At 46.7% G+C, this 26,851-nt stretch overlaps 1 protein-coding gene across 11 annotated transcripts in view; it reads left to right on the top strand.

The window, feature by feature from the left end:
• Window positions 1–1,883: 1,883 nt before the first annotated feature.
• Window positions 1,884–26,851, top strand: part of TLL2 (tolloid like 2) — a 104,344-nt gene continuing 79,376 nt past the window's right edge. For 7 of the 11 annotated variants that reach the window (XM_064513913.1, XM_064513912.1, XM_064513914.1 and 4 more), the window contains exon 1: window positions 1,884–2,145. In XM_064513913.1, coding sequence (XP_064369983.1) covers window positions 1,995–2,145 — 151 coding nt within the window. In that variant the 5' untranslated portion in view covers window positions 1,884–1,994. Of the gene's footprint in view, window positions 2,146–26,133; window positions 26,217–26,851 lie in introns of those variants that run through there. The other 4 variants (XM_064513923.1, XM_064513919.1, XM_064513921.1 and 1 more) reach the window with 2 other exon arrangements.

The following is a 26,851-nucleotide window of genomic DNA, read 5'->3' as shown; positions in this document are numbered from 1 at the left end:
TGCTTGTAGTGGTGTGCTGTTTTGGTAGTGGACTGTCTCCTTAGTGCTGCATGTAACAGAAGATATGTGGAGAACCTGATGCTTGGAGTTGAAACTGGGGGGCTTGTGATAGCTTCTCCTTCCTATGGGAGTGTCTTCCATGGTCTCCAGCCAGCTGTTTGTCTTCTATGCTGATGGGCTTTTCACCAGTTGTAGAAAACTCTAGTGCGTTTGATCAGCAGAGCTTGTTGACCATGGTCTTCATGCCAGGGTTGGATGTAATCTTTTTGGCCTGCCTGAAGGTTTGGATAGGATATACATACCCTGACTGGATGTTTTCTGGGAAGCCAATATTAAATGGGGGTTGTGGGGGGAAGGAATGGTTTGCAGTAGCCTGTGTTGCTGCTAAGGAGATGCCTGAATCAGGTTGTGCCTTTTCATACTCGGGTATTATTCATTGTTGTAGACTAGATGAGAAGTGACAAATTTAGGTATAACTGATGCCAAGCCATTGCCTGCCTGAGTGAAAGGAAAGGTTTGGAGCTGATGCTGTAATGGGAGACACTGTTTGCAGATACTGCTATGGAAGTTTGGAAGTTGCGGCATAGGGAGATAATAGTATGTGTTTCAACCCAAGGAGCCTGCACTGAGCTTGAAACTTCTCAGCTTTTTCTCTGCTCACTGGTAGAGCATCTGTATTGTCTTTGCCTAGTGCTGCATTCTTATGAGTGATGTGAGAATAGGGTGAGAGCTAGAGTAACGTGACAGATAAATTTTGGTACAACCAGAGACCATAATGTCTTGTATGAGCAGAGGCTGCTTGCAGAAGTGTTGAATCCGAACTGAAGCACCTGGCCATTGCAAGACTATTAGACTCTCAAGCACATACTGAGGTGGCTGAGCTTCGGGCATCTGACATTGCCTTATGGGATCTCTGTGTAAATAGCAGAGAAATCATGCCTTTGGAAACTACCTCCATCACAAGGCAGCAGCCCTGAAGTGTCATGCTTTCTCATGCATTATTCCACACTCTACCATTAAAAATGTCAGAGATAAAGTACAAAATTTGTTTGCTGGTGTCTGTCATGTTAAATACTATGGACACAGATCTTGATGCAGCTTAAGGCTCTATACATCTCACATAGTGAGCTACCTTCCTGATTTTCCAGGAAGGGTCATCGCAAAGCCCAAATTTCCACGGCAGTAAAATAGTCCAGTTGCAGCCAAAAACAGCTTAGCTGTTGTAATTTGCTTAAAAGAGGAAAGTGAGAGGGACAGATAGAGCTGCTGTTTTATCTTTTCTTCCACTGATGGTCTTACAAAAATCGTTCCCTCGTAAGAGGGAGCTACATAGATTTTAAGATGGTAATGTCAACTCTCACCTAACTTTTTTTCTCACAAATACACACAGCATAGGCCAAGTTATTTCTCTTCTCCTACAAGCCTGTGCACTATTTCAAGGGAAGGTAGACTGCACCGAGGCTTTGCTGTCGAAAACCGCGGGGCGGCCGTTGGGCGCGCGGGGCGGCCGTTGGGCGCGCGGGGCGGCCGTTGGGGGCAGCGGGGCAGAGGCCGCGCGAGGGGCGGCGGCTCGGGGAGGCTGAGGTGCGTGGAAGTTGCCGCGGCTGTCCCGCAGCGCCGGCCCGGCCCAAGGCCTTCCCCCCTCGGGCTCCGCAGCCCCCCGCGCGGCAGCGGGTCCGAGCGGGCGCCCGGGGGCGTGTGGGGGGGTGTCACAGCACACGGCGGCTCCCCGCCCCTGGCACCTCGGCCCGCGGGGGCGGTGCGGCGGTGCGGGCGCGGGCGCCATTGGCTCTCGGTGCCCTGAGTGACGGGGGCGGGGGCCAGCCGGGGCGGGGGCGGGCGGGCGGGCGGCGGCCCCCCGCGGCAGGAGCGGCCCTGCGGCGGCGGCGGCGGGCGGGCAGGGGCGGCGCGCGGGGCTCTTGGCGCTGTGCAGTGCCCGCAGCCCGGGCAGCTGTGCTGCCCCGCTCCGCCGCCCGCTCCCGGCCGCCGCCGCCATGGGCAGTGGGGCTGCCCCGTTCCGTCGCCTGCTGCTCTCGCTCCTACTTCTGCCCGCCGCGGGGCCGGGCGGCCGGGGCGGCGCGCTGGCGGCCCAGGAGCCGGAGACGGCGGAGGAGCAGATGGAGTACCGCGACCCCTGCAAAGCCGGTAGGGGTGCGGGCGGGCGGGCTGTAACTCCCGGAGAAGTTTGCCGGCGCGGCGGTCAGGTGCGAGCGGCGGGGCAAAGCGCCCCTCTTGGGCCCGCTGCTCCCGGGCACCGGCAGGTGCCGCGGCGGGACCGCCGCACCGCGCTCACCTGGCCGCGGCGGTCCCGCCGGGCTGCCCGCCGGCCGGGACCCTCCTCGGCTTCCTGGTGCGCTCTGTTTCTCGAAGCCCGAGCGGAGATCCGGGGAGAAACCGCTCTTGCTGGCGCCGCAGCTAACGTCCCGTCACTCGGCGCCGTGCCGCGGGGCTCCCGCTATCCCAGACCCGTCAGCCTTGGGCAGCGCCCCGCAGCTGCGTGGGGTGATTCACACGGCTGGTCCTCTGCTGTCACTGCTGCTCCTCTTATCTGCGAGTTGCAACCCCGTGTATGAGGATACACGTATGTTTTTTAAAAAATCATTACGTTTTCACCCCGTCTCGTCCCTCTTCCACCTGTCATCGACCCCTCCCAAGTCGGATCTTCTCTACGAAGCTACTGAAATGTGCAGCAGTCGTTTGCATTTATCTTCCCATATAAGCTTTTTCTGTTTTTGCAGCGGGCAGCTGTTTGAACTTGTCCCAGTGTCTGCCTCTGTCTTCCCCAAAGTTCTGGTGTGTGCCCTGAAGAGGCAGAACTCGAGCGCTTTCCAGGCTGCCTTTCTTGCTGCAGTTCTGACTGCAGGCACGCAGGCTGTCCTGGTGCTCCCCAGCGAGGGAGAAGGAACGGCGGGAGAGAGCTGATGAAACCAGCACCAGCTCCAGAGGCACTAGCCAAGCCTCCCTTATCTGGATACTTTGCAGTGACTGCTTCCATCAAAGATATTGCATCCTCTGTCTCTGAGAAGCATCCAGTTGCTGCCTTCATTGCTTTTTCAAAGTTTTCCATGCCTGTGCTACGTTACACTCAACTGTTTCTGAGCTTGTGCTAACTCTTAAGCATTTACATTTCTCTGAGAGTCTCTATCATTCTATCCTAATTTGATAGGAATATGAAATCATATTTTCTCTTTGGAAACTGGGTGATACTCTTGATGCAACTGTTATTCCTTTTGTTTCTACGTATCAGCTAATGTTTTGGACTTGTGAATTTCTTCTCTTCTAAGAAGCTGGCAATCCATATCTCTTCTCAGCCTGGTTTTATTTACAGATGACTCTGTGCAAAGTCCTGTTTTCTTAAAACTGTAATGAGTCAGAAAAAAGGAAGAAATTTATTTGCGTGTGATGTTCTTGGTCTCTTTTTTCAGTTAGGACTTTGTCCAAGAAATTGTCTCTTAGCTGTTCCTTACCATTTCTTGACAGTAGCTTCCCATGTTATCATCCATCCCCTGATTGCTTTTAGGGTATTAGCAGCTGTATCTACTCACATATGCAGAACTCCATCCAGACCACATCCACCAGAGTCTGTCTGTCCCTATAGCAAATTTTTTAACTGGTGTCTGTGGTATGTGTTGCGAGTTGTGGATTTTATTTCAAAATTCAATTCAGTCCTCTTCCCACCACACAGTGCTGTTTCAAAAACATCCACTTGTTCGGTGAGTCAGCTGTGATTTGATATTTGTTCTTTTTATCCTTTTCATTCAGTATAGGACCCAGTCCACCCAAACATACTTTTACCATATTTGTGTGTCTACTTCCTAAATGGTAATGAATTCATCTCTCTTTCTTCCCTGTGAAACTAGGTGTTAACGATACAGCTATTATTCTAACCTGAAGAGCTGAAGGTACGGTAGCTTTTGCTGATACCATCTGAAAATGCATTATCCTTGCCTTTTTCCGCAAAGTACAGCATCATTTCCAGTCTGCCTCCTTTGTACCTGGGACTGTTCAGCATTACTGCCAGCCTGCCCTAAGGTGCATCAAGTCAGATAGGCAGAAGATGAGGAATGCTCCTTTAAGGACCACATGGAGAATATTTACTTATAGTGACTTATCTACATCATACAAGAAATCTGTAGCAGAAGAAAAAAAAAGAAAAAATTATTTTCTAACTTGCCATCTACCTGCCTTTGCTGTGAGACCCTTCCTTTCTTTGCAGTCCACCCATTTCCAGGCTGTCCACCTCTTGCTTCTGCATGTACACAGAGAAGAGCATGGACTGCAAACAGCTGCTGCCCTTCATTGCACATCCTTGCTTCCTCTCCTGGCAAGCAGAAGAACCTTATGTGTATTATTCCTGTCAATTCAGTTCAACCAGGATTACTTGCAAAAGTGATTTTTATATCCTGACTTCTCAGTGTTGTCTCTAATATGTTTTCAATATCATCTTTCCAATAGAAAGGAAGAAGTGCACAAGGCCTCTGGACATCTCTCAGTCCTTTTCTAGAGCCCAAGAACAGGCTAGTGTTTGTGACAGTGCTGACAAATATCTGTCTCCCAGGGGTGGAGGCTCCCAAGCAGCCTAGCCTAGTGCTGCTCTGGCTTTCCTGTTGTCTTACCTGAGGTTTCCATAGTGCACTTTAAGTCTGTCTCTTCTCATCCAGTCTGCATGGATGTGGAGAACAATACAGTGCCTGCCCCTTTGCTGCAGCCTTCTTCACTGCTGAGCACTGTTACCATTTTTCTTGTGTTTTGCCTTTCTTTTCTGTAGACCATATGACTCCAGCTCTTTCAATCTGTCCTGACAGACTGTGCTTTTTGGTTCTGTTATCCAGTTTCTCTCCATATGTGCTGCATCAACCAAAAATGAAGTGCAGAGCACTTAGCATGTAAGGAGTGTCTTGCAGCCTCTGTACGTACCTCTATGCATCCCAGAATGGCTTCAGTTTTTAAAGTCAGCTCAAAAACAAGGAAAGTAGAATTTTTACCACATGGATCCTTGCTACTCACAGCCTTCTTCCAATATTAGGCCATTAGCAGAGCTAAGCAGATATTCAGTAATGGAGATGATATCCCAAAGGCTATGTTCAGCTAGGTTTTATGAGTGAAGAGCTCACTTTCTGCTAATGAGATGAGGTAAAGACACCTTTAATGGAATCGGCCCTCTAAGATGGGCTATGTAGCGGCTGTTGTCTCATGACTATATAGGAAGTCTCTCGAGCTCTGTTCCTGATTTGCTATAGCAGTGACAAATCTACTAAACTTCCCTGGACCTGAATTTCTCTGCTGGTGAAATAGTGTCAATATTTGTCTAGAAGCATGACTGATGAGCGGTCAATGATTGGAGACGCTGCTGTGAAGAGCTCAGATGCCTGATACATTTTCTGAGGGCCAGTTTTTGATGATCTGTGGAAACAGCTGACATTGTGGGAATTACAGTGGTGGTCCCATTTCTGCTGTAGTCACAGGTTCCAGTGTATGGTCTTGTGGCTATAGATTGTATGCAGGCTGTTAGCCCATAGCAAAGGCAAGGTGTTACTCTGCTAAAATGTTTTCCAGAGCTATTAAAACTGCAGTGCTTTACTACTCTTGCTGCAAGCTAATGGCTGTGACCCGCAGGCCCTGATGGATTTAGATTTGGCAGGTTAAGAAGTGAAAGCCAGGCGATTCCTCAGCCCTGCAGTTCATGCCCTGAGGTTGAGTGCAGGCTGTCCACTGCTGATATACCAGACTGGGAGCAAAGTACCTGGCACATGTTCCTCTCCGTTGTGTTAGCTAAGGACATAATAATCTCCAACAGCAAGGCAGGACGAACAGCACAGTGCAATAACCTCTTAAATCACTGCAACTACCAAGCTGCTAGTAAAAGCATGTGTCCAGTTACCAGGGCTCAGCTGATGTGCCATAACTCTACTGCTGCTCAGTCCCTACTTTCCTTTTCATAATATGTGGCTGCTCACCTGTCTTTTTAGGGTTGTCAGAGAGGGTAAAGTGTCTGAATCATAAAGGGGGAGGTGAGGCAGGGCTGAGCAGTTGCTTGATTCAAAATGCCAGGGGAGGCCACAGTGCTGACTCTGCCTGGTGGTTTTTGTTGAATGTTGTATCAGGTCACTAGAGCTTTCCAAAGGGAATGGTGCAAATGTTCCTGCACAGATCTGCTCTGTTGTAGATGGGAAGTGTCATAAACTTGACATGTGCTTAGGATAGACCTGCTACTGAGAGGGCCCAACTGAAAATACCCAGAAAGGGGTGCAGACCTGAGTGAGGCTGCCTGAGTGAGAGATAACAGGAGAAACTATGGATGCCTGGTAAACAAAACAAGCACACCCTTCTGGAGGGCCTCAGGCATACTGGAACCAAAGGAATTGAATAGACTAATTCATTCTGGTAATTATTTTGGGGCAAGCTTATAGGAACCTTAATTTGCAGATAAAACACAATTGTTGAGGTTGGAAGTGACCTCTGGAGATTGTGTCATCCAACTTAAGTCAGCAAGGGGAGGTGGGAGACATAAGTAGGTGGGAGAGCTGGGCCCTGAGTAGTCTTTCCCCTGAGTATTTGCAGGCTAAGTAACCTCTTCCCTCCAGAAATGAGCCTGTGAGGCCTGTGATGTGAATTAGCAAGTGAGGAAAAAAAGCTGTGGTTTGGTCCTAGCATCTTGGTTCCTTGGTGCTTTGTCTCCCACTAAGGTGACTTCTGCCCTTCATGAGCTGGGAGCTGCAGTCTTGCTTTCTGAGGCTTGACATATTCCCTGGGTAGTTCATTTTGCAGGCTAGGGCCCTTTGAGCATATCCTGTGTTGTAGTCCCCATGTTTCTTGATACACTTCTCTCTGCTTTGGCTGGGCAGTTTGTTCTTATGTGACATCAGTCCTGTCTATGGGCTGACCAAATCCAGACATGGGCCAACCTGTAAGTCCTGACTCCCAGACCAGACAGGCAATGGACTCTGTGCATATCTTTGTGTTAGGAGATGGGCAGATCTGCCTGCTCAGCCATGTCCTTCTGAGACAGAGGCCAAAAGGGTCTGGAACTCCTGCTGCCTGTGTATTTCTCAAGTACCCTTCAGGAGGGCCTTGCGGAGTAGAGCCATGCTGAGGATGAATTGCGTATAAGCGCAAATGGCCCTTGCAGATAAGTCTAGGTTCTCTCTATAGGACTTTGTGATTACAGAGATGGCTTTTGCTCTGGGTCATTACTTGCAGTGCTCGTGGATGGTTAGAACCTGGTGTGGGGAGGCTGCAAAACAGGAGCTGGGCTCTGGCAGAAAAATGACACCAAAAAAGTGAGTTGATCTCCAGCGATTTTGCAGAGTACTGGGCATGTGAGCTCAGAATGGAAGGAAAAGAGACAAGAGGTGTGTGGAGCCCAGGTAAGGAGCCTAATGATGACTCTGACCTCCCCTGTTTTCTTCATCAATAGAAATGTTAGAGAAGCAGTTTGGCCATGATAGAGCAGCCTTTCCTGCTAAACCGCTGCCCCTTCAAATGTGGATGCTGTTTGCTGAGTGGCAGGACACCACTATGCATGCCTGTCCCTGTTCCACCTGCTGATTTGGTCCACCTGGTTCGAATGTCCCACACCAGAGGTCTTAAGCCCTGACGGAGTGCTGTTCTGGCTGTAGTGATTTTGCCGTGCAGAGAAGTTCTCAGAGGGAGACATAAATTGTACTTTGCTTTCATTCTGCTCCTCCTAGCTCTCCCTCTGTAGAGGCACAGTGCCTTTTGTTCCAGAAGCAGTGAGTTTCAGTGGGTTGCAGTATAAACATTTGAAGTCACATGCAGAAATTTCTGCAGGAAGCTGAGGAATTTTCTGTTAGGAACTGAAAGCCTTGGGGGACTGATCAAACAAGAGAAAAGGAGTGGTGAGGTCCATGAGGTCTAGATCACTTTAATATTGCTCGGGTTTTGAGCACAGATGCTGCTTTCTCCCTTGCAAGCACTGATCCATCACATTAGCAGGGAAACTTCAAAGTTCTTCATAGGCTGCGCTTTGGAGACAGCCCACTCAGCCTGGGAGTCCTGCAGGGCCTGGAGAGACAGCTCTGAGCATAAGCCTGGCTCTTCCTGTGGGCTTTCCTCTGCCATCTTGCAGGATGTCCCTTTTGGTCTGGCAAGGGTGTCAGCATTGGCACGGCATTTGCCAGCCTGCTGTTTGGTTGAGAATTCCAGATTTCTGTGGAGGAATCTCATTTGCATCTTACTGTTTTTCCGTAAAGCTTTGAAGTCTCTGAGCTGGTGTGGGAAGCTAGGCAAGCTGCAGTTCAGTTGTAATGGAGGTACTTATGGTTCTGGCATGGGGGTCTGGATTGTAGAAGACAGTGGGAGCCAGCAGATTACCCAAAGGCAGTCAATATCATGGTGGCAGTGCTGGGAGCTGAATTCAGGTGTCCTTACATTAGAAGACTTATGGGCTTCCCCTTCATCCCTTTGATGCCAGTGCTTGCACATGTGCTTTGAAGGAAGTCTGCAACATAACCCAGCCTATGGATTACTTGATGCCAGTGCAGACATTTACAGAGGAAGGAGAAAGTCCTTGCAACCCGCCCTTCCCCTCACATTTTTTTCCCCCACTAGGTTGCAGGAAGGGTTAAATGTTCACGGAAGGAGTTGACTGAGTCTCTTTGGGTGGTCTGGGAAAGAATAAGAGGACAGACTATTCAGTCTTTAATTTACCTGCTTTGGGGAGGTGACAGCAGTTAAAGAAAGGAAAACAGGTGGGTGAAGACTACTGGAGACACTCCGTCTTTATGTGCATGCAGCAATGCTGTGGCCCATTTGCCGTTGGAGAGCCTGCATTTTGCAGTGAGGTAGAGCTTCAGCAGAAACTCCCTCTTTAAAGTGAAGATTTAAGGTGTCTTTTATTATAATCCTAGGCAGGCACAAACTAATGGCTGTGCCTTAAAGAAAAAATGACCACCAAGCATTTTCTTGCAGCTTGAAATTTCCAGGTACACAATCCTTTGTCCTGGAGAATTTGAGAGCAAAACTTTATGATCACTGGGAAAAGATGCTTTTAAGATCTGTGTTTGATGTCCTTCCAGTATTTAGCTGTCTCCTTGGGATGTGACAAAGACATGCATGGTCTTCAACCCCTCTTAGGATTTGTTGGATCTGTTTGTCCTGCATGAGATTTAATACTGAGTGCTATATCTAGACTTTGGGATTTACCAATGGACAGGACAAGGGATGGGCACAATTCAGATGTGGAGCTTTTACTTCCTTAAAGAAAGCTGGCTGGCTGGAGTTGTCATAGATGCTTCTTTGCAAAGACCTTGTAGAGCTTTTATTTGTAGTCTCAATGCAGTTCACAGATGTATAGCCTTGACCGTAACCTGAGCAGGTTTGGTCAGTGAAAACTGTTCATTCCCCAGGTGTTGTATATTGTAAGATTTGTAAGTCATAGAGCCCCAAAAAAGGAATTTAGAAACTGTGCTGCATGTCTTCCAGGCTTCAAAAGTCCACAAAGCAAAGGGTCTTGGTTCAAGGCGCTTTGCATTTGTATAATTATATTCTGCCTTTGCAGTCCTGCTTGGAGATTTTATTCTTCTCCTCCTGTCCTAATCTGATGCATGGTGTGTCTATGCCTTGTTGAATGGTTGACTCAAGAACTGGCTGCATTTTACTGGTAAGCCACCTCTTTCTCACTGCTAAACCTGTGTCCATGGATGTTTCCCAGGTGGGCGGCTGCTGCCTCTGTTCGAATGGGAGAGTGTCTGTCATGCGCTGGATTTTCTAGCCTCCTTTCTTCAATATGTTCACTTCCTTCTTTTCATGTTGGCTATGCTGCAGAGACCCCTGTGCTGTCTCTGCCTGCTCCCCTCTGTGTTACCTACAGATTTGTTTCTGATGTCCCCGTCTCCCTATTCCTGAAGCTCTTCTAAGTCCCTGCTTGGAGCAGCTGTTCAAATCCTTCTCTCCTTTGTGTCTCAGGTACTCTGAGATTTTTTCTCCCTCTGTTTGTACCTGTCGTCTACCCTGTCTCTCCTCTCCCAGCAGTGACTTGTGCCATTTTCCTGGTTGTCATTAGGTCATTTTGTCCATTATCACCCGAACAGCAGCCCTGTGCTATCATGTGCATTTGCCTGCATGTTGCACTTGAAGCACTAGTTCTATGGAGCAGGCCGTTTGCTGTAATATGAGGGCTGCTTTGCCAATCTCCCCTTTCCCTCAGGACCCCAGAGGGAAATAATGGGGCGTGCTTCTGTAAATCAGAGTCCAGACCTGCCTGTACCAAGAAGCCGGTGCTGGGACTGGGGAGAATGCTGTCCTGATGGGGAATATGCTCTTTTTGGAGACAGGTGACCTTGGAAGGAAGGAAACACATTTGGTATCAAACCACCTTGTCGTCCTTGATTGTTAGTGTTGCACGTACCAACCTGCAATAAAGCTGCTTTCAGCCAGTGCTGAAGTATGCTTTCACTGCTCAGAAAGGATGAATGATTGAGTAGGAACTGGCTGTTGTTTTGATTTAACTAGTTAAGTCTTCTGCTTTTTTCCTCCCATTATAGCTGAGCTCCCAGAAAACATTGATCTCCAAGGGCACATATACTGTGGTGTTCAGATCCACTCTAGCACTTCCTGAACAGGAAGGTTCCCTGTCAATAGAAGCCACTTAAATGTGCAAGGAAGCTCTTGATTAAAGAACTCTCAATGATTGATTGCTCTTTCTTGGCCAGTTTGTGTCAGCCCAGCTTGGAATGCAGAGAAATTTTTAATTGCATATTGAGAAGAAAGCCCCCACAAAACCCCAGCCACCGGTAAATCACCCTCTGGTTCAACTGATATAAATTATCAGAGATCTGCAGCAGCTGCCGGTCCACGAATCAGCTCAGTTTTAGTCCTGAGCAGAAATTCACATCCTCTCAAGTCATTTTGTATTTGTGCAAATGTGAGCACCCAAGTAAAAAGCGTCTGCTTAACCTTCCCATCCACAAACCCCAAAGCTATTTGCAGAGCAAGCCATACCACAGTGTTTTAAGGCAGAAGTTCAACACCGATGTGTATTTTATTTCCTTCTATTCAGAATTAATGTTGAAGTACAGGTGAGTCCCTCCTACTTATTAGGAGTTGATTGGTACAGTCCTGGAGGGAACTGAGAATTACTTTTCTCTAATTCTCATGTCATAGCCATGGGTGTTGCCAGTCTCCCATGCCTCGTCAGCACGACTTTGAACTTAGATAGCATTGCCTGCAATTAGTGTTGCCTAATTGACAATGTTTTCATTTGCTTAGAACTTTGCCAAAAATTAGCTGTTTTGGCTGGTATTTTGTATGCTGAATTTCAGGTCAGGCCTGCTGAGGGGTTTTGAGTCATTTCAGAGGACAGGGTTTGGAGGAAAAAGATTTGTTTACAAACCATGCCCTGCCTTCCACTAACACTGACTGTATGTAAGAGAAGGACCTATCCATGCTATGCTGCTCTAGTGGCAGATGTCTGTGTTGCGGGAGTAGAGGACTGTCTGCACTGATGTGTGTTTTGACAGGATGCCGTGTGATTAAGGTATTTGTTCAGTAAGGCATAAGTTTTGGTTAAAAAATCCCCAGATTAAAAAATATTTGAGAAATAAAAAAGGGGGGTTAGACACAGTAGCGTTGCAGAGTCAAAACTCCTACTTGCAGAAATGTCCGAGTTAAGTCCACCTTGGACCTTGTAGTGTAGCTGCTTGGGCATGAGAGTAATCTTGAATGATGTGATCAGGAACTTAGCTTCTCTTGCAAACCACTCCTGTGTGATGCGTCTACTCTGAGGGGCTGCGTTGGGGCTGGGTAATGAAGGGGACTGATGGCAGCATTGTCCATGCTCCTCTGTTGCAGAGACTGAGTAGTGGATAGCAACTGAGGCAATTATTGTAGGAAGAGCTTGGATAGCTGCATCACAAAGTTACTTAAGAGCTGTACTGGAGTCAAAAAGTCCCAGACTGAGAAGCAGCAGTTTGTAAATGGTCCTGCCAGACCAAGGCAACCAGTGGGGGGAACTTAATATAGTGACCTATGATTTGAAGAGGTGATCTTGAAATGAACGGAAATCATACACCTGCATGTCCCTTACCGAGTATCCTGGGCCTAAGTAGGGCTGTTGCATAGGTGGCCTGCTATCAGTAGCTCAAGCTAAATGTGAACAGAGGAGTTGTAAGACAGCAAGCGTCTGCAGTTCTTTCGTGGAGCCCATCAGTAGGGCTCCAGTCACTAGAAATTGCAGTTCAAAGTTATATGCACCTGGCTTTGGAGTATTGAAGTATTTGACACTCCAGAGGTCTAGTTAAGGCTTCTGGGGCTACCAAACCCCCTACCCTGCCATTCTTCAGGCACTTCTCTGTTGGCTTACCTGTGCATTCACAACAAGAGAAAGGCATAACCCTTTCTCAAGAAGTGGCTGCTGGGTTGGGAGCTTTCTGAGTTATTGGCACAATGTTTACACATGAGAGTTTTGTGGGCTGGAGTTTGCAGTAGTATTGCAGTTATGCAGCTTAGAGGCTGATAGTCCAGCTTCTTCTGTCTCTGCTGGCATTGCTGACCTGGGAAGACAGAGATGCTCCAGTTCTTGGGTCTCACCCTCCAAGGGGGCTGGAGAGGGCTGTTGGGTTGGTTTTGCAGTGGAAGAGAAGCCTGTTACTGCTGTATTGTTGATATTGGAAGTGTATTTTGTTCAGTGACACTCTGAGCTGCAGCTGGTCCCTATGTCAAGTTGCTGATGTGTTGTGCAGTAGAACACTGCCTGGATTTAATCTCTAACCTTTGATTGTTCTTGAAAGCATGTTCTGAGGGTTGCATTCCCACCCACACTGCTTCTATGACCCTGTCCATTTCCTGGGTGTCTAAGTACAATACAGAAAAGATTAATTAACCTGGTAAGTAACCTCTTTTTATGGGGGAAGTGATTTTCCGTCATGCTCTGTTAGATCCTATTGATTTTTGGTTTTCCTCTCTTTGGCCTCTTATGCCATATAGTCTCATTTTTGCTATGCTTCAGTAAGAAGGTGATACGTGATATACTGGGTTTTTGCTGTTTCCTGGGCAGAGAGCTGGGATCTCCTATGGCTGTTCTTGAAATGCCCAAGTCTCTGTCTTTTCTTGGAAAGCTTTGTTATTAAGGTGAACTGCTGTTAGGTGATTGGACATTGGCATGAAGAGTACAACCTCCTGGCTGCCCTCTTTTTCCTTGACATTAATGAGCATTTTCTGTCCTTTTGCCCTCTTTGCCTGTTGTGCAATCGTTCATTTCCTGGTGGAGGTATAACATGCTTACCATGGGGTTTGCAAGCATGTGTAAAACAGAGACTCTAAAACAGTCAACTGCTCCTGCTCTTTCTGTCCTCCTGGCCCCTGCTGACCACTGGTTCCTGATAAATTCATGGTGCCAGAGGCACATGTGGTGTAGGGTGCACCAGTGCTGTGCTTGCACCTCTTTCAGCTGCAGACTGCAGCGGCAGGGCTTGTTTTTTTAATCCAGTGATTACTGACACTGAGCATACAGGAATGTGGAAAATGTTTTCTTCTCCAAAAGTCCCCCCCACACATACCTTATTCACATCTGTATATTCCTTCCACTGGAAAGTCATCTTTATACTAATGCAGATATAAAGATAAAACATTACAAAGGTAAATCCTAACTATATGCCCCTGGGCAGGTTGCCTCTGTTTTGAGAAGGCTGTTGCTATTTACCAAGATATTTTATTTTAGACAAAGCCTTTCTGTGATACAAGGCAGACTGATAGCTGATATTTCACTACGAAGTAACTAACTGGAGAAATATTTTCCCCTCCAGACGTATACTTTCACCTGTCATATTAATTTCTCAGCTTTCATGGTTCTTGCTAAACTCATCTTCTTTATGTACAAATATTTTATAGTAGTCTTGTACAGAAGTATTGCAGCTGAAGTGGCAAAGACTTAAAATCTAAGGGATTGTTGCTATTTCTTTTAAACTTTTGTATTGTTACAAGAAGCCTTATTCTGAAGAAAGACCTTTATAAGAAAGCCTTTATACGGCATATCCTACTGCTGCTCAGGTTCACCTCATCAGAATGAGGGGTTCTATCCAGAGGCAGAAATAGAGCTAGCTATGGCAAGGTTTGTCACGCAGGTTGTCCTAAAGGAAGATGAGTGAAGAACAGTTTCTGTTAATTTAAAAATCCTAGCCTGCACTTTCCCTAAAATAGCCAATTAAAAATACATTAACACTAGCTAATTTGAAGGCAGTTTCTCTGTAGAACAAGAAAGCATTTTATTAATGACCAGCCTTGCATGCAGTATGGCTGAAGACCTCTGTCAACAAAGGAGAATGTTTAATTGGAGAGAAACAATGTGGTATAGGATTTGGTTCCTGGAAGTGCTTGTGACCAAAAGTCCCCAACCTGCTCTGTAATTGGTATTTTTGAACTGTGCATGAGAGCCTAACAAGGTGCAAGTTGCCTTTGGAAGAAAGAAAACCATCTGTTCTGTGTTTTCTTCCACCCACTCTGAAGTATATGATGTTGCCCCTGAGTCCAGGCTGTAAGTGGAACTTGTCCAGAATGCTCCAGGGAGTCACAAGCTTTAACCTGGCCCAGAATAATTCCCAGCCCCTTGGATATTATCTTTGTCCATGTGTATGGAGTAACGAGATTTCAGATGAGTTAAGTGAGAGAGCATGTGTGTGTGTGCATGTGTTTAGAAAAGGGCTGTCTTCAGAGAAGGAAGTGATATGTGAAATGGAGTTAAGGTTGCTGTTGAGCAGTTTCCCTTTAGGAAGGGAGGGTGAGTGAGTGAATTTGGAGGTAAGGAATGGGTGTGTAAAACAGATTGCATAGGTGCCTTGGTGGCAGTTGGAGCATGTGTTGTTAGAGGGTTTGAAAGAGGGGTGAGTGCAGTTAATGCCATGTAGCACACTGCTCCTCCGTGGTGTTCTATTTATGGTGGTCTGTTCTTCTGTCCTGTGTGCACATGACCCCTAGAGATGGTCATAAAAGCCTGCTGGGAAGTTTAAAATAATCCAGTTTGAAGTGACATCTCTGCCAATACAGGAACACATTTTAATATATTCTGTGGGTTGCCTCACAGAGAAGATGCCAGTCATCTTTCAGAAGTACTCTGTGGGCTGTATGTAGTGAGGGAACATGGATATATGACCCAGGATGTTTGTGTGTGTGCCAAGGCTGATGAATCTCTCCAAAGGATCTTGATGGCATTATCTGACTTTAGTGCTCACCTGTGTGGAAAGAGTTTCTGCCTAAGCTGGAGCCAGTTGCCGCCAGGGTCAGCTGTAGGGATACTGCTGTAGGGAGCCCTAAGGGGTCTGTGAGGGATGTGAGCTCTGTCTGCAGACTAAAGAATCTGATTCACAGTGAGCTGGAGTGGAGAGCTGTGCTCCTACCTCTCAGCAAAACAGGGGCCTGGCTGTTCAGTGCCAGGCTGTTTGAAGGCCTACTTTCCCAGTCACTATGTTACGTGGGAGAAGAGGGGAAATCTAATGGGGAGTTTTTGTAGTAAAAGAGGGTGGATGCTCTGGCGGGTGAAATGAGCTGGGAAGCTCCTGAAGACCTTATGGGATCATAGCTTTTCCTTTAGGTGTGAGTGAATATGGGGAAACAAACAAACTCAAGAGGCTTAAAATGCATTAGATTCAGCATTTAAAGTTGTTTTCCTCATATTGCCTTCAAGGCTTTGAACTTTCAGGTGCTGCGCTTTTTTTTTTAAAGCTTCCTCCTATTCTTCGTTAACCCCAAAGGCTGCTAACTTACCTTGAAAAGGAGAACCGTAGTTTGTACATGTTAACATGACTTTGAGAGTAGAGACCTTAAAAGAGACACACTGGATGGCCTCATAGCAAAACTGGGAAAGCTGGCAATGTTGCTACCAGCAGAACAAGACATAACCAAAGCAGCAGTTGAACGCTGGGCTGGCTAATGGGGTTTGGTACCCTTTAAAGTATGCTTTGGAAGGACACTTGCTTTCCAGTGTGAATACTGGGCTGGAACTTGGAGACCTCTCCCTACAGGGCTGTTTTCAGACTGCCAAAATGCCCTTTTAATCAATATGAAGGCTTGAGGGATTGTGCTTAGGGCTGTAAAGGTCTTTTTTCCTATAGAAGGAGTGGTCCTTTCCTCAGCTCCATGGTGCTGCTGTGATGCAGGCAGCCACTGCTTCCTCATGGGCTGGCCCAAGGATGCTGTCATCCTCTGGAGAGGTAAACTCTGGAATCAGCCATATCCTGGAGAGCCTGGAGGTGAGAAGTAGGGCTGTGCTGCTGGTGGTATCTTTCATCTGCTGATGGTGAGGCAGAGGGGGAGACAGATATGCAGGAAGTCCTGTGTGTCCTGGGGCTCTTGTTACTCATTATCAAAAACCTGCCAGCAACCTCTGTTACATTGTCACAAGCCAAGCTCCTGTCTTTGTCTCCATTCCCCTGCCTTACTCTGAGTTTTGCTAACATGCATGAATGCAAAGTCCTGAAATTTAGGTTCATGGTTCCAAAGTTCATGGTCTTGAGAATAAACAAAAAACTATTGTGGTGGCTGAGAGCTGGGTACCCCATTAACCCAGAATCATGAATATTTATCATGTTAGATTACAAAGGAACATAGAGACTATATTGTATTTTCTATAACTTTATTTCCATGGCATCTTTTCTTTGCAGGTCACTTTAATGTAAGGTTTGCTTATTTAGTTGCACACTTTAAGCAGATTAACTTTTTACTAATAAAATGTGTGTTGACTCCCTTTTTCCAAGCTCCTGTTTGTTTGTACCTACACTCCTATGACAAAGAGTCACAGAGAACTGCTTTAAGCTTTGGCTAAATCCCCCTGCTGGAAGCTTTGAATGAGCTGAATGTGTCTGGGGGCGATTTTAGTATTGCATTTTCTCCCTTGCTCTGTCACTGCCTAGAAATGGGGGCTTGTAAAACAAACCTTTCTGAACGCTCCCCTCGTTTCCAAAATCGTTTGTGCTGCTTTGAGCTTTGGCAGGAATGATTCAACCTCTCATTGTCAGGCCAGAATAAAACCAGTTGGTTACTGCTAGTGGAGGGAAATAGGGAAGATTTCCAGTCATGAACACTAGTCTGTAGCTTTGGTTGTTCAGTAGTTTCCCAGATTGGAGCCACATTATTTCTTCTCTGCCCTGTCCTTCAATGACCAACATAATATCTGTTTTACTGTGACTTTTCTCTCCAGGAACATCCTAGAGAAATTATTATACCTTGTCTTTTTATGAAGGATGCTCTATAAAAATTCTGTATTTACAACAAAGGCAGTTTGGACCAGAATTTTAAGGTTAGTCAGGAGCCTAAAGATATGGATAAGCCCTTTGAAAATACTTTCTAAAGGCCTTTTGTAAATCTGCTGCTTTGTGTTTGGAGCTTTGCTAAAGCTAAAATGATTCCTTAGAAATGTACTGTTAATGCTTAAGGATGGCTGATCTGCCTAACACCAAACTCAGTAGCCAGTCTCCGTTGGGCCAGCAGCAAATGCCAAAGGAGGTATAGAAAAACATGGTAACGGTAGAGTGATACTTTCTCAAAAAAGTCTCCCACAGTCTAGTAAACGCCACAATCCCTGAGCCAGAGGTGGTTCTTTTGTCTTTAATGATCTTGAATGGATTTGTCTTCCATGGACTCTTCCACAGATTTTGCTTTTTGAACCCACATAAACTTTTAGCATACCTAGCTTCCTGGGATAAGGAGTGCCACAGCTTAACTGAAGCATCCCTCTACTCTTTTCTTATCCATGGCTTGTTCTTATTCAACACGGCTTGTCCTGAACCCAAAGCATGGCAGTCAAGAGCAAAGCTTTGACTAGATGAACTTGCCATCGGCCTTTGGCTTGTCTGTGAATCTGCTTGGGAGCTAGGAGTGACTAGGGTTTTACCACTTCTAGGTCTCTGAAGTTCCTTGGACTGTCTTCCCCCAAACTTTCCAAGGGCTGTTTGCCTTGCGTCTAGCACTAATGTAGCAGATAAGGTTTTACATGGGTTATTATTGATTTTCAGCATCTAGTGTGTGGATGTAAAAGGGCCTGATAGCAGTGAGCTCAGAGAAGTATATTGATCTGATCCCCCTTTCCCTTACTCTCTGCCCTGTTTTGCCACCTACTGATGTTTTGATCTTGTAACCTTTCATAATTTTTCACAACCTTGCACTCAGATGTGTTGGAGAGACAAAACCAGCCTTAATATGTGAAGCCATCACCAGCCTTAACCACAGAAGTACTGGTTCCCCAAGCGATAATACCCAGTTTCTTTGTGACAGCTGTGCCATGTCCTGGAGTAGGGAACCCTTTCATGTGACAAGGACACAGCAGACTGTACTTGTCCTATCTAACCAGCATTAAGTATAAGTAAAATATGAGTGCTGGGTGGGAACTTTTCCTCTGTGGTGCCTACAGCATCTTTTTGTTGCTGCAGCTCCTGCCAGTCCAGTTTCTGTGCCCACCACAGTCAGTTGCTACTAGGGAAGCCAAAGATTTAAGTGTCTTGGTGCTCTTGATTCCTCCTGACTGAGTAAGAGTAAAATTGGATTGGTATGTTTCCATCACCTCTCTGTCAGCATAGCAGTTTAACTGCCTCAATCCTCTTGCTGTGTCTGAGGTATATATACTATGTGACTCCTGAGTACAAGGTATTTGAGTATGTCAGACAGAGGCTGAGGCAGGGCAGTTAAGAGAGACCCAGTGCAGTAGTGTCCATAGTAATGAATGAAATATGGTCATGAGGCTACTTGTATGGCTAAGCTTGAAGAAGTTGTTCGTTGGTTGCTTTGTTTGAGGAACAGTACGTTAGAGGTAGAATTAAGGTTATCTGGACTGCCTTAAATATTATATATATAAACTTCCCCAGACTTCTAGACCTTGCTAGTGCCCTTTTTTTACCAGTGGATTTGTCTGCTCTCAGCTGTTCAGTGTGTGCAGGTGGAGGAACCCTTTTGCAGGCATATGAAGAGTGGATGAAGGTTTGCTCCACACTTTACTGCAGGCCTGTGCAAAATCTAGAGGGGAAACAGAAGAGTACAGCTTGAAGACCTCCATAATAGGCAATACTTTTTTGTCTGGTGGTTTTAATCTTGTGCAAGGTTAATACTAAAGTACAGGTGTGCCCCATGCAGGGAAGCGCTGGCATTCAGTGAGCTAAAAGCTGGCCCTACTGTTGTAGTGGTGATGTCGCTGCAGAGGGGTAAGTGGCAGGAGGGAGCAGATGGATGCTACTGGCTGCTGGGTTGTTACAATAGCTCAATAGCTGGAAACTGTGATGGAGACTGCCCTTCTGGAAAGTGCTTGCATTTGGCTTTCTACTAATCCAGAACTGGCACTGGAATCCTGTTCTCTGAGAAGGCAAGCTGGGGGCAGATTGAGCGCTTTCCACAGTGAGTGATGGACCAGTGCACAATATCTCTCCTCCCTTACAGCTCCTTTACTGATACCTCACCTTTCCTGTCTGACCCTGGCAGCCTCTTCCTGTTTGCAGCAGGGACAGATGCCATGTGACCTGTTTGGTGTAGTACCTGAGGCTGTTGAAGGTGTTCTCCTCAGCTTCACCACTTACACCCTGACCGCCTAGCAGTAATGGTGTGGGTGCATTTGTGTTGTGTTGGAGGTGTTAATGGTGCCTGCTACAGCTCTGCAGCTCCATCATCCTCTCCTGCTGAACTAACCCCTGAACATACTCCTTGTCCATGTTACCTTTTCAAGGAACAGGGGATGTCAAAAACCAACAGCTGCTGAAGCAGATGTCTGGGCATTAGGTCCTCTCTTTCCAACCCAAAACGGTAAAGAGTGTCTTCTGCAATAACTGAGCCACTTCCTGTTTCTCGTACCTCTCTTTTTTCCAATGGGACTGGTGGTTCTGCCTCCTGGTGATGCCCAGGAATGCCCATGACAAGACCTGATTTACAGCTGTGGCAAAATGGAACCAGTTTTTAACTTGCAGTTGTTTGGGCTGGAGTTCTTCCTGACATTGGTCTGCTGAGGCTAGGAACTGTTTTGAGAGTCTGAGCCAAAAATGGCCTTCCTGCCTCAGAACAAGGCTAATGCAGAGAGACCTCACTGACACTCTTAAATTTTGGCTACTGTCTCAAAGCAGCTGTGCCCCCTCTCCCCTTTGCTTTCTGCTTTTGTCAAACTGTACCCTTCCACTTCAAAGACAGGCACACTGCTGAAATGGAGGCTGTTTGCTGTCCAGAGGGTGCAAGCATCTTTTCAGGGGAAGAAGTTGTCTTCATTCCCCATATAAAAACATTTTACCAAGGCTAGGAAATGTCAAAATTGAAGTTGCCTCTGCACCTGTAATCCTCCTTGCTTGTGCCTTGTGATAATCACTAATTATACAGTTGCAATGTGCATGCTGTTCCTGGAACAGATCCAGGCATAGAGGGGACTGGTGATGACAGGAACCCTTTCTCTTCTCTTGCAGAGCCAAGGAGGTGTACACTGAGCAAGGATGAAAAAAGCCTCTGTCTTTTAGACAGCTGAGTGGCACCATGGCAGAGTGCAGCATGCTGATGCTTCTGCATCGATGTGCTTTTGTGGTCTTGAGAGAGCTGGAGCACTAGTCTTTTCAAGGATGCTTGCTAACTTTGTGCTTTTCTGGGTGTTTGACTTGGGAGCATAAGTAGATCACTTGCAAAAGTACCGAGCGCTTGCTGCTGCAAGGGAGGAAACAGCTATGACACAAAAAGTGCTGGGCAAACATACAGGGATCAGGTGGAGTGTTTCAGAAAGGGATGGCCAGCAGGAGCGGTTATGGTATCCACTCAGGGTTGTATTTTTAATGTAACCTGGTGAATGTTTCTGGAGACCTAGGAGGCTGAGGGGAGTAGCTCTGGGTGATGCTTTGTTTATAGGACAGGGCTGAAAAGGGAAGAATGGGCCTACTGAAGTAGGAGGCCATCCAATGGCCAAGGAAGGCCGATCAGCTGCTCCGTAAGCCAGCCTTGTCCACTGAGGCTGCAGTTGTGACGAGCTTATTCTGGCGTAAGTCTAGGCTGTGCCGAGGACAATCTTCCCTCTCATCTGCCTCCATCCTAGTGCCAGTATCAGTGAGCTGTGGGATGGGGGCACAACCAGGAGCAATCTGGTTGAGAACAAACTGATTTTTACTGAATTATTTTTCACCCAGATGGGTTTTCTGATCTGCATGACTGCCCAGCCCTGTGAGTGCTTATGGTAGCACAGAAGTGGCTGTAGAAACAAGTTGCTGGAAGGGAAGAAGGGGAGAAAAGAGTGGGATTATGCCTTCTGAGATAAAAACAGCTGCCTCAGGGAGTGCAAATCGGTAGTTCTGCAAGCTGCATGCACAGCAAAATGGTATTTCTGTTGTGCATGTGTTTATCTTGTGCTCACTTGTCTGGACAGTCGTGGCAATAGGAGTCAATCTTCACTGAGACTCCCTCTAATTTCCACTGAATTGTAGGAAATTTAATGTAGTGATGATCAAATGTGACTGAAAAGGCCTAAGAATGAGTTAGCAGTTTATGGAGGTGTGGAAAGTAGACCATGTTTGCATGCGGCATAAGCCTTACCATCTTAAGCCTTCATAAGCCATCATAAGCCTTACCAGTTTAAGCCTTCATAAGCCATCATAAGCCTTACCAGCATAAGCCTTGTCATCTTCTGCTGAATGGTTTAAGACAGTCTTGCTGCATGAGAGGATGGAGCTAAGTTATGCTGGTGCCTCTCTTTCTGGTATTCCCTAGGAGGTGAAGGATTATCAATGCTTCTTTCAAACTCCCTAACACTGGTTTTATGCTGATTCTTCACTTCTGCTGTGATGTGATGCAATGTTCTTTGCTGTGAAGGGTCTTTAAACAGCTTCCACCTGAGATCCCTCCGATTTCAGAGCTTTTGATTCCAGTCTGGAGCAGGGTCTAATAACCATTATATATCATCTAAATTCCACCTTGCCTTTGGAGATGGCCATCTGTTGATTTTCCTTCTATATAAAATCTCCAGTGTGCTGATTTCCACTAAAGAGAAGACTTGCGTGTTCTGCAGTAGTTGCCCCAAAAGCTACATCTTACCATGGTGAGACAGACTGCAATGGACAGCCAGGATGTGTTCCTAGTGCCCCCTGAGGGCAGCCTTCCATTACTGTAGCCTCATAGTTGCATAAGCTTCAGGCTTGCTGCAGGGTTCAGGGGTTCAGACTTGCTGCAGGGTTCAGTTTCAAATTACTCCTGTAATTTGGACCTAAGGGGAGAGGCCGAACTGAAGAGGATTCTGCACTACCAGTGGAGGAAGCAGAGGCTGGCTGCCATTAGCATGCTAAATCACACAGCATTTTCATTCATTCCAGCTGTTTAACAGGATTATGTGAGGAGTGGCTTCTATCTCCGGGCTGTTAGTGCCTATGGCAATCTGCAGCTGTCTGGATCCATCATGTGTAAATCTGATGCTTCCCCTTTATTTATAAGAACTTAGGAATTATGGAAACCATGCAAAGCAATTGTGTGAGTAGTTTTTCATGTGCTTCACCCTGTGGCAGATTCAAAGGGGACTTCTAGTTAGCTGTGTCTGTGGTCCCCAACAGCTGCCCCAAAGAGGAGGGGAGATGTTGCAGGATGGTCACTAGGTGTAGGAGTAGCATAGCTTTCATGAATGTGAATCCCCCTGCCCTGGGCAATGGGGAACAGCTCAGTGTACAAGTGAACTGTGGAGATGAATGCCCTCATTTTTTTCTTGGTCTGACTGGCTTTTCTGTTGTGCAACTCCCTTGTGAAATGACAAGATTTTGAAACCCTTCAGCCTCAAGGAAGGGAGGGTAACCTCAACACCTAGGTGTTGGACAACAGCAGGTCTGTCTGATGGATGGAGCATCTAGCTGGGGAGTTGGGATATCCAACTCTACCTCTGATTCTGTGATTGAAAAAATGGCTTTGCTTCTTCAGGACCTTCTGAGGAACATGTCCTTGGATGTCTCTTTGGGACATCTCTTTGGTCCCTCCTCCAGCAAGCTTTATCTAAAGGGATGAGGCAGGTTTTACTGTGCAGGACCTGTTGCAGTGGACACAGATTCTGCACTGTACTTTCTGGGTATGCAAGTGTAACTTGCCATTATTCACAGGCAAGTGGTGGCACGCCTGTATTTTTCCCACTTGAACTTTTAAATCCTTCTAATGGTGTCCGCTGAATTTCCAAATAGCTTTATTGTCTGTTTTGCTGCCTAGATGTGCCTTTTGGAGAACAGTACCCCTGAGGGAAGTCCTCACATGCTTTGGGGAGTGCTAAGAGCTGCGGCTTAGCATCTGATAGTGACGTCTGGGTGAGGCCCAGGGCAAAAAGCATGCCTGTCTTGTGAGTAAATAACTTTTCTGGAACCAAGAGCAGGGGACGGATGCACTGTGTGACATGATAAATCTTTTTACATGTTAAGCCGTTCATCATGGGTCTCTTCCAAGATCTTTTCGCCGCGGTTTCTAAAGCATGTTGCGATAGTGGTGTGATCCCAGCAGGAGGCAGCATTTAAACCAGTCAGCATTTAAACCAGTCAGCACAATCTGACAGCGGAAGGCACTGGGAAAGCTCAGACAGACCTGGGAACGAAGGAGCCGTTGCTCCAAGCTCCAGGATGAAACCTTTCTCGGTGGAAGCCAGACAATCTCCCCATTTATATGTAAGTGGCATTCAGTCACAGTTTTTTGGCAACATATGGAAGCTGTTTAAATTAGCCATATGAGCCATACGTGAAACAGATGCATATTCTTGAGCAGGCTTTTGTCGTTTATGCTCGAGCGAGTGAAGGGTGCAGCTGGTTTGGGAAGTGGGGAGCATGTCCTCACCCAGATGTAGTTGTGTTTGGAGTGAAACAGAGAACCAGAACATTACAGGATGTCTGTTAATAAAGACCAACTTTTCATGGGTGCCTGCTGCAGTGTAAGATAGATATATGTAATGACACTTAACCCTTGACTGCTCTCCTGATTGCTCACTGCTGTCACTACAAGATCAGTTGTGTGAACAGAACACTGTACAGTCCATGGCTCTCTTACCCACATCCTCTGCTTGTACACTAGTATACCATCACACCCTAGTTTAAAGCTCAGAGGCTTGATCAGAACACAATTCCACATGGTTTGAACAACATTAGTAATGAGAGGGACATGAGACCTTGTTAAAGAAAGCAGAACATTGTGCCTGCTGTGGCGTTTGGGTGTGAATCTTGAGAGGAGTTTTGTATGGGGGGAGATTGCACCCAGAATTGATGCCTGTGTAACTGCAGCTGCAGCAGTCTCTGAACATTAAATCCCTCTTGAGCTCAGTACACTGTGGGGATTGTGTTGCTGCAGGGTTCTGGGTGCTCAGGGTGGTGTGTATGGCTGGGATAATATAGAACTGCCTTGAACATTAAGACCATTGACTCTGTAGGTGCCAACTGTGCAGGAATAGACAAGGTGGGAGTAGCTGAGACCACACTGATGGGTGTTGTGGAGGCTTGGCTGGCTGAGTTTAGCCACTAGTCCAAAGTGATTTGGGACAGTAACACTGAAAGACAAGATTGGAGAGCTTATGGCAATAGGGCTCAGAAAAGGCATGGAAAAAGGTGAGGAAGCGATGAGGGAAGAGCTCTGCAGCCAGTGCTGATGGGGCTGAGTGAAAAGGAAATAGGTTTTGGGGCTTCAGAAGGAACCATTCCAGGGAAGGCTCTGGCAGGATATGAATTGCTTCCACAAAGGCAATACTGTGTGATTTTTGTGTGCCACACAGGGATGTCTGTACAGTGAAATTTTTGTATGTGTTACTGTGTGTGGATGACAGCCTTGTAACGCTGGCCATTCAAAAAGCACACTTGAAGAGTGTCTGCTGGGTCTGGCTGGCTGGATCCATGGCCACAGGGGTGTCTAAAAGTGCAAATCTGGGGAGGTGTTGGAACAGGCTGCTGACAGGACTTAAGAGCTGTGGGAGGGGAAGCAGGAGATCCTGTTTACTCTATACACATGTTGAGAAAAGACAACCACTGTTCTTTCAAGCTTTTTTGTGGGAGTTTAAAACAAGCAGGAAATTACCGAAGAGGATATATGGGGTATTTTAAAGAGCTGTAGTTGTCTGCCTTATGTGAGTATCCCCTGTAGCTGCCTGTGCTCTGGGCCATGTCACACTGAGCTAGCAGGACAGTTTCTATCTGGGGCATTTCTGTATCCTGTGGGATTGGCCTCTTCTGTGAAAAACACCTCTTTGGATTACATGGCACCAGAAGTCAGTCTGTGATCAAGGTGAGTTACTTAGCCAGTGCCTGCCCTGGGCAAAGTGGTGGTCTGGAGAGTGTCTCTGAGGTGGATAGTACAGGTGCTAGTGCCCCTTCTGAGCCACTGACGGGCTGACCCCTTCCCCCAGGTCCATCCAGCCCACCCTATAGCCCTCTATGTGGAGAGACTCCCTTTGCTTAAGCTTCAAAGACTGCTTCAGCCAGGACAGAGGTTGAAATACCTACAAATAAATACTTCAGCTTTCAGAGGCAGTGAGCTCTAGTGGGTAGAGTACTGGGCAGGGTTGCAGGAAATTGGGATTCATTCATAGCTCTGCCAGTGGCACCTTTTGTGGTCTTAGGTGAGTCACTGCTCTCTGACTTACTTCTCTTTCACCCTCCATCTTAAATGTAAGCTGTTTAGGAGGACAGCTGTTCCTGTGCTGAGCTCCATGGACCACAGTGGTATATGATGGTGTAAATGTTACTCATTTGTTGTCACCACTGTGCTGTGTGCTCTGGAGTGTGACCAAGGTGTATGTTGGGGATGGGCTAAGTGATGCCAGCTGTTGCATCTTTCCAGTAGAGTTGTTGGCAGCGTGAAGAAAGCTTTCTTGTGCTCACCTGTCCCCCTTGAGTTCAGCCTAGGCTTGGCTGGACAGAGGATCTGTAAGCAGGTGCCTTGACTTCGCTGCAGCATAAACGGTAAACACGTTCAAATGTAAAATCAAAGTGTTTTTAAACTTAAGAGGTGAACCAAACAGCCTTTTGTGACATCTCTGTGACAAATTTTGATGTTTTGGCTTATGGACAAACTTAGGTGAAAAATTGCTTGGGATATGTTTTGACTTCTTTTTTTTTGTTCATATGTTTCTTTGAACTCATTTTGCCAGTGGTGAGACCTACCCGGAAGTATCCTTGTCAAATGTGTTACTCTAGTAATGTTTTGCGTACAGCAGGGGGTGGAGCACTTCATTTCACAGGGTTATTTTTAACTCCTAAATACTTGTGGTGAGGCTAGTCCAGGATGGTGGCTTGATTCTTCGCGAAGGGCTACGCTCTGCTGCCAGGGTGAGTGATTTCCACTCTTCCTGCTAGGGGTGCTGCTAAAATTTTCCACAGATATTATCTTCTTCAGGGGAATGTTTGTAAAGTTTGGTTTTAGAGGGAGGGGGAGAAAAGGAGATAAAACTTGCTGTTTTCTTTTGAGATTTTTTTTGGTGGGGAGGAGAAAAAATACTTTTCTGCATTTTGCCCCTTAATGCAACGTTAATGCCACGTTTCACATTGCATCACACCTCAGCATGTGCCCAGGGGCAGTGCTGGTGTCTTGAGTAGACAGCCGGCTTCCTGGGTTTCTCACCTAAACCTGTGTTGCTTAATGTGTTGCTGTGTTGTGCTATGAGACATGCTCACCTGTTGCCTGTGCTATCACCTCTGGCGTTTCCTTGACATGGGGATTTCACAGCTTGAGAGAACCCCACTCTCATGGGGTGCTGAGGCTTTTATTCCCTGCAGTGTGCTCAGTGGTCTTGCTGGTTTGTGGAGCAGGAATGTGGTATTTGCACAGTTCCCAGGATCTCATATAAGGAGAACAGGTTTTCTGTCTGTTTTGCTGGCACACCTATGCCCGGCTTAGGGCACAAACCCCACTGTGGTGTGTGAGGGGATCTTCAGTTACATCCCATGCCCCCTGCCATGCCATC

Source organism: Dromaius novaehollandiae, chromosome 6, assembly GCF_036370855.1.
Source record: "Dromaius novaehollandiae isolate bDroNov1 chromosome 6, bDroNov1.hap1, whole genome shotgun sequence".
Taxonomy (NCBI): domain Eukaryota; kingdom Metazoa; phylum Chordata; class Aves; order Casuariiformes; family Dromaiidae; genus Dromaius; species Dromaius novaehollandiae.
Note: the sequence above shows the minus strand (reverse complement) of the source record. Positions and strands in the feature narration are given on the sequence as shown.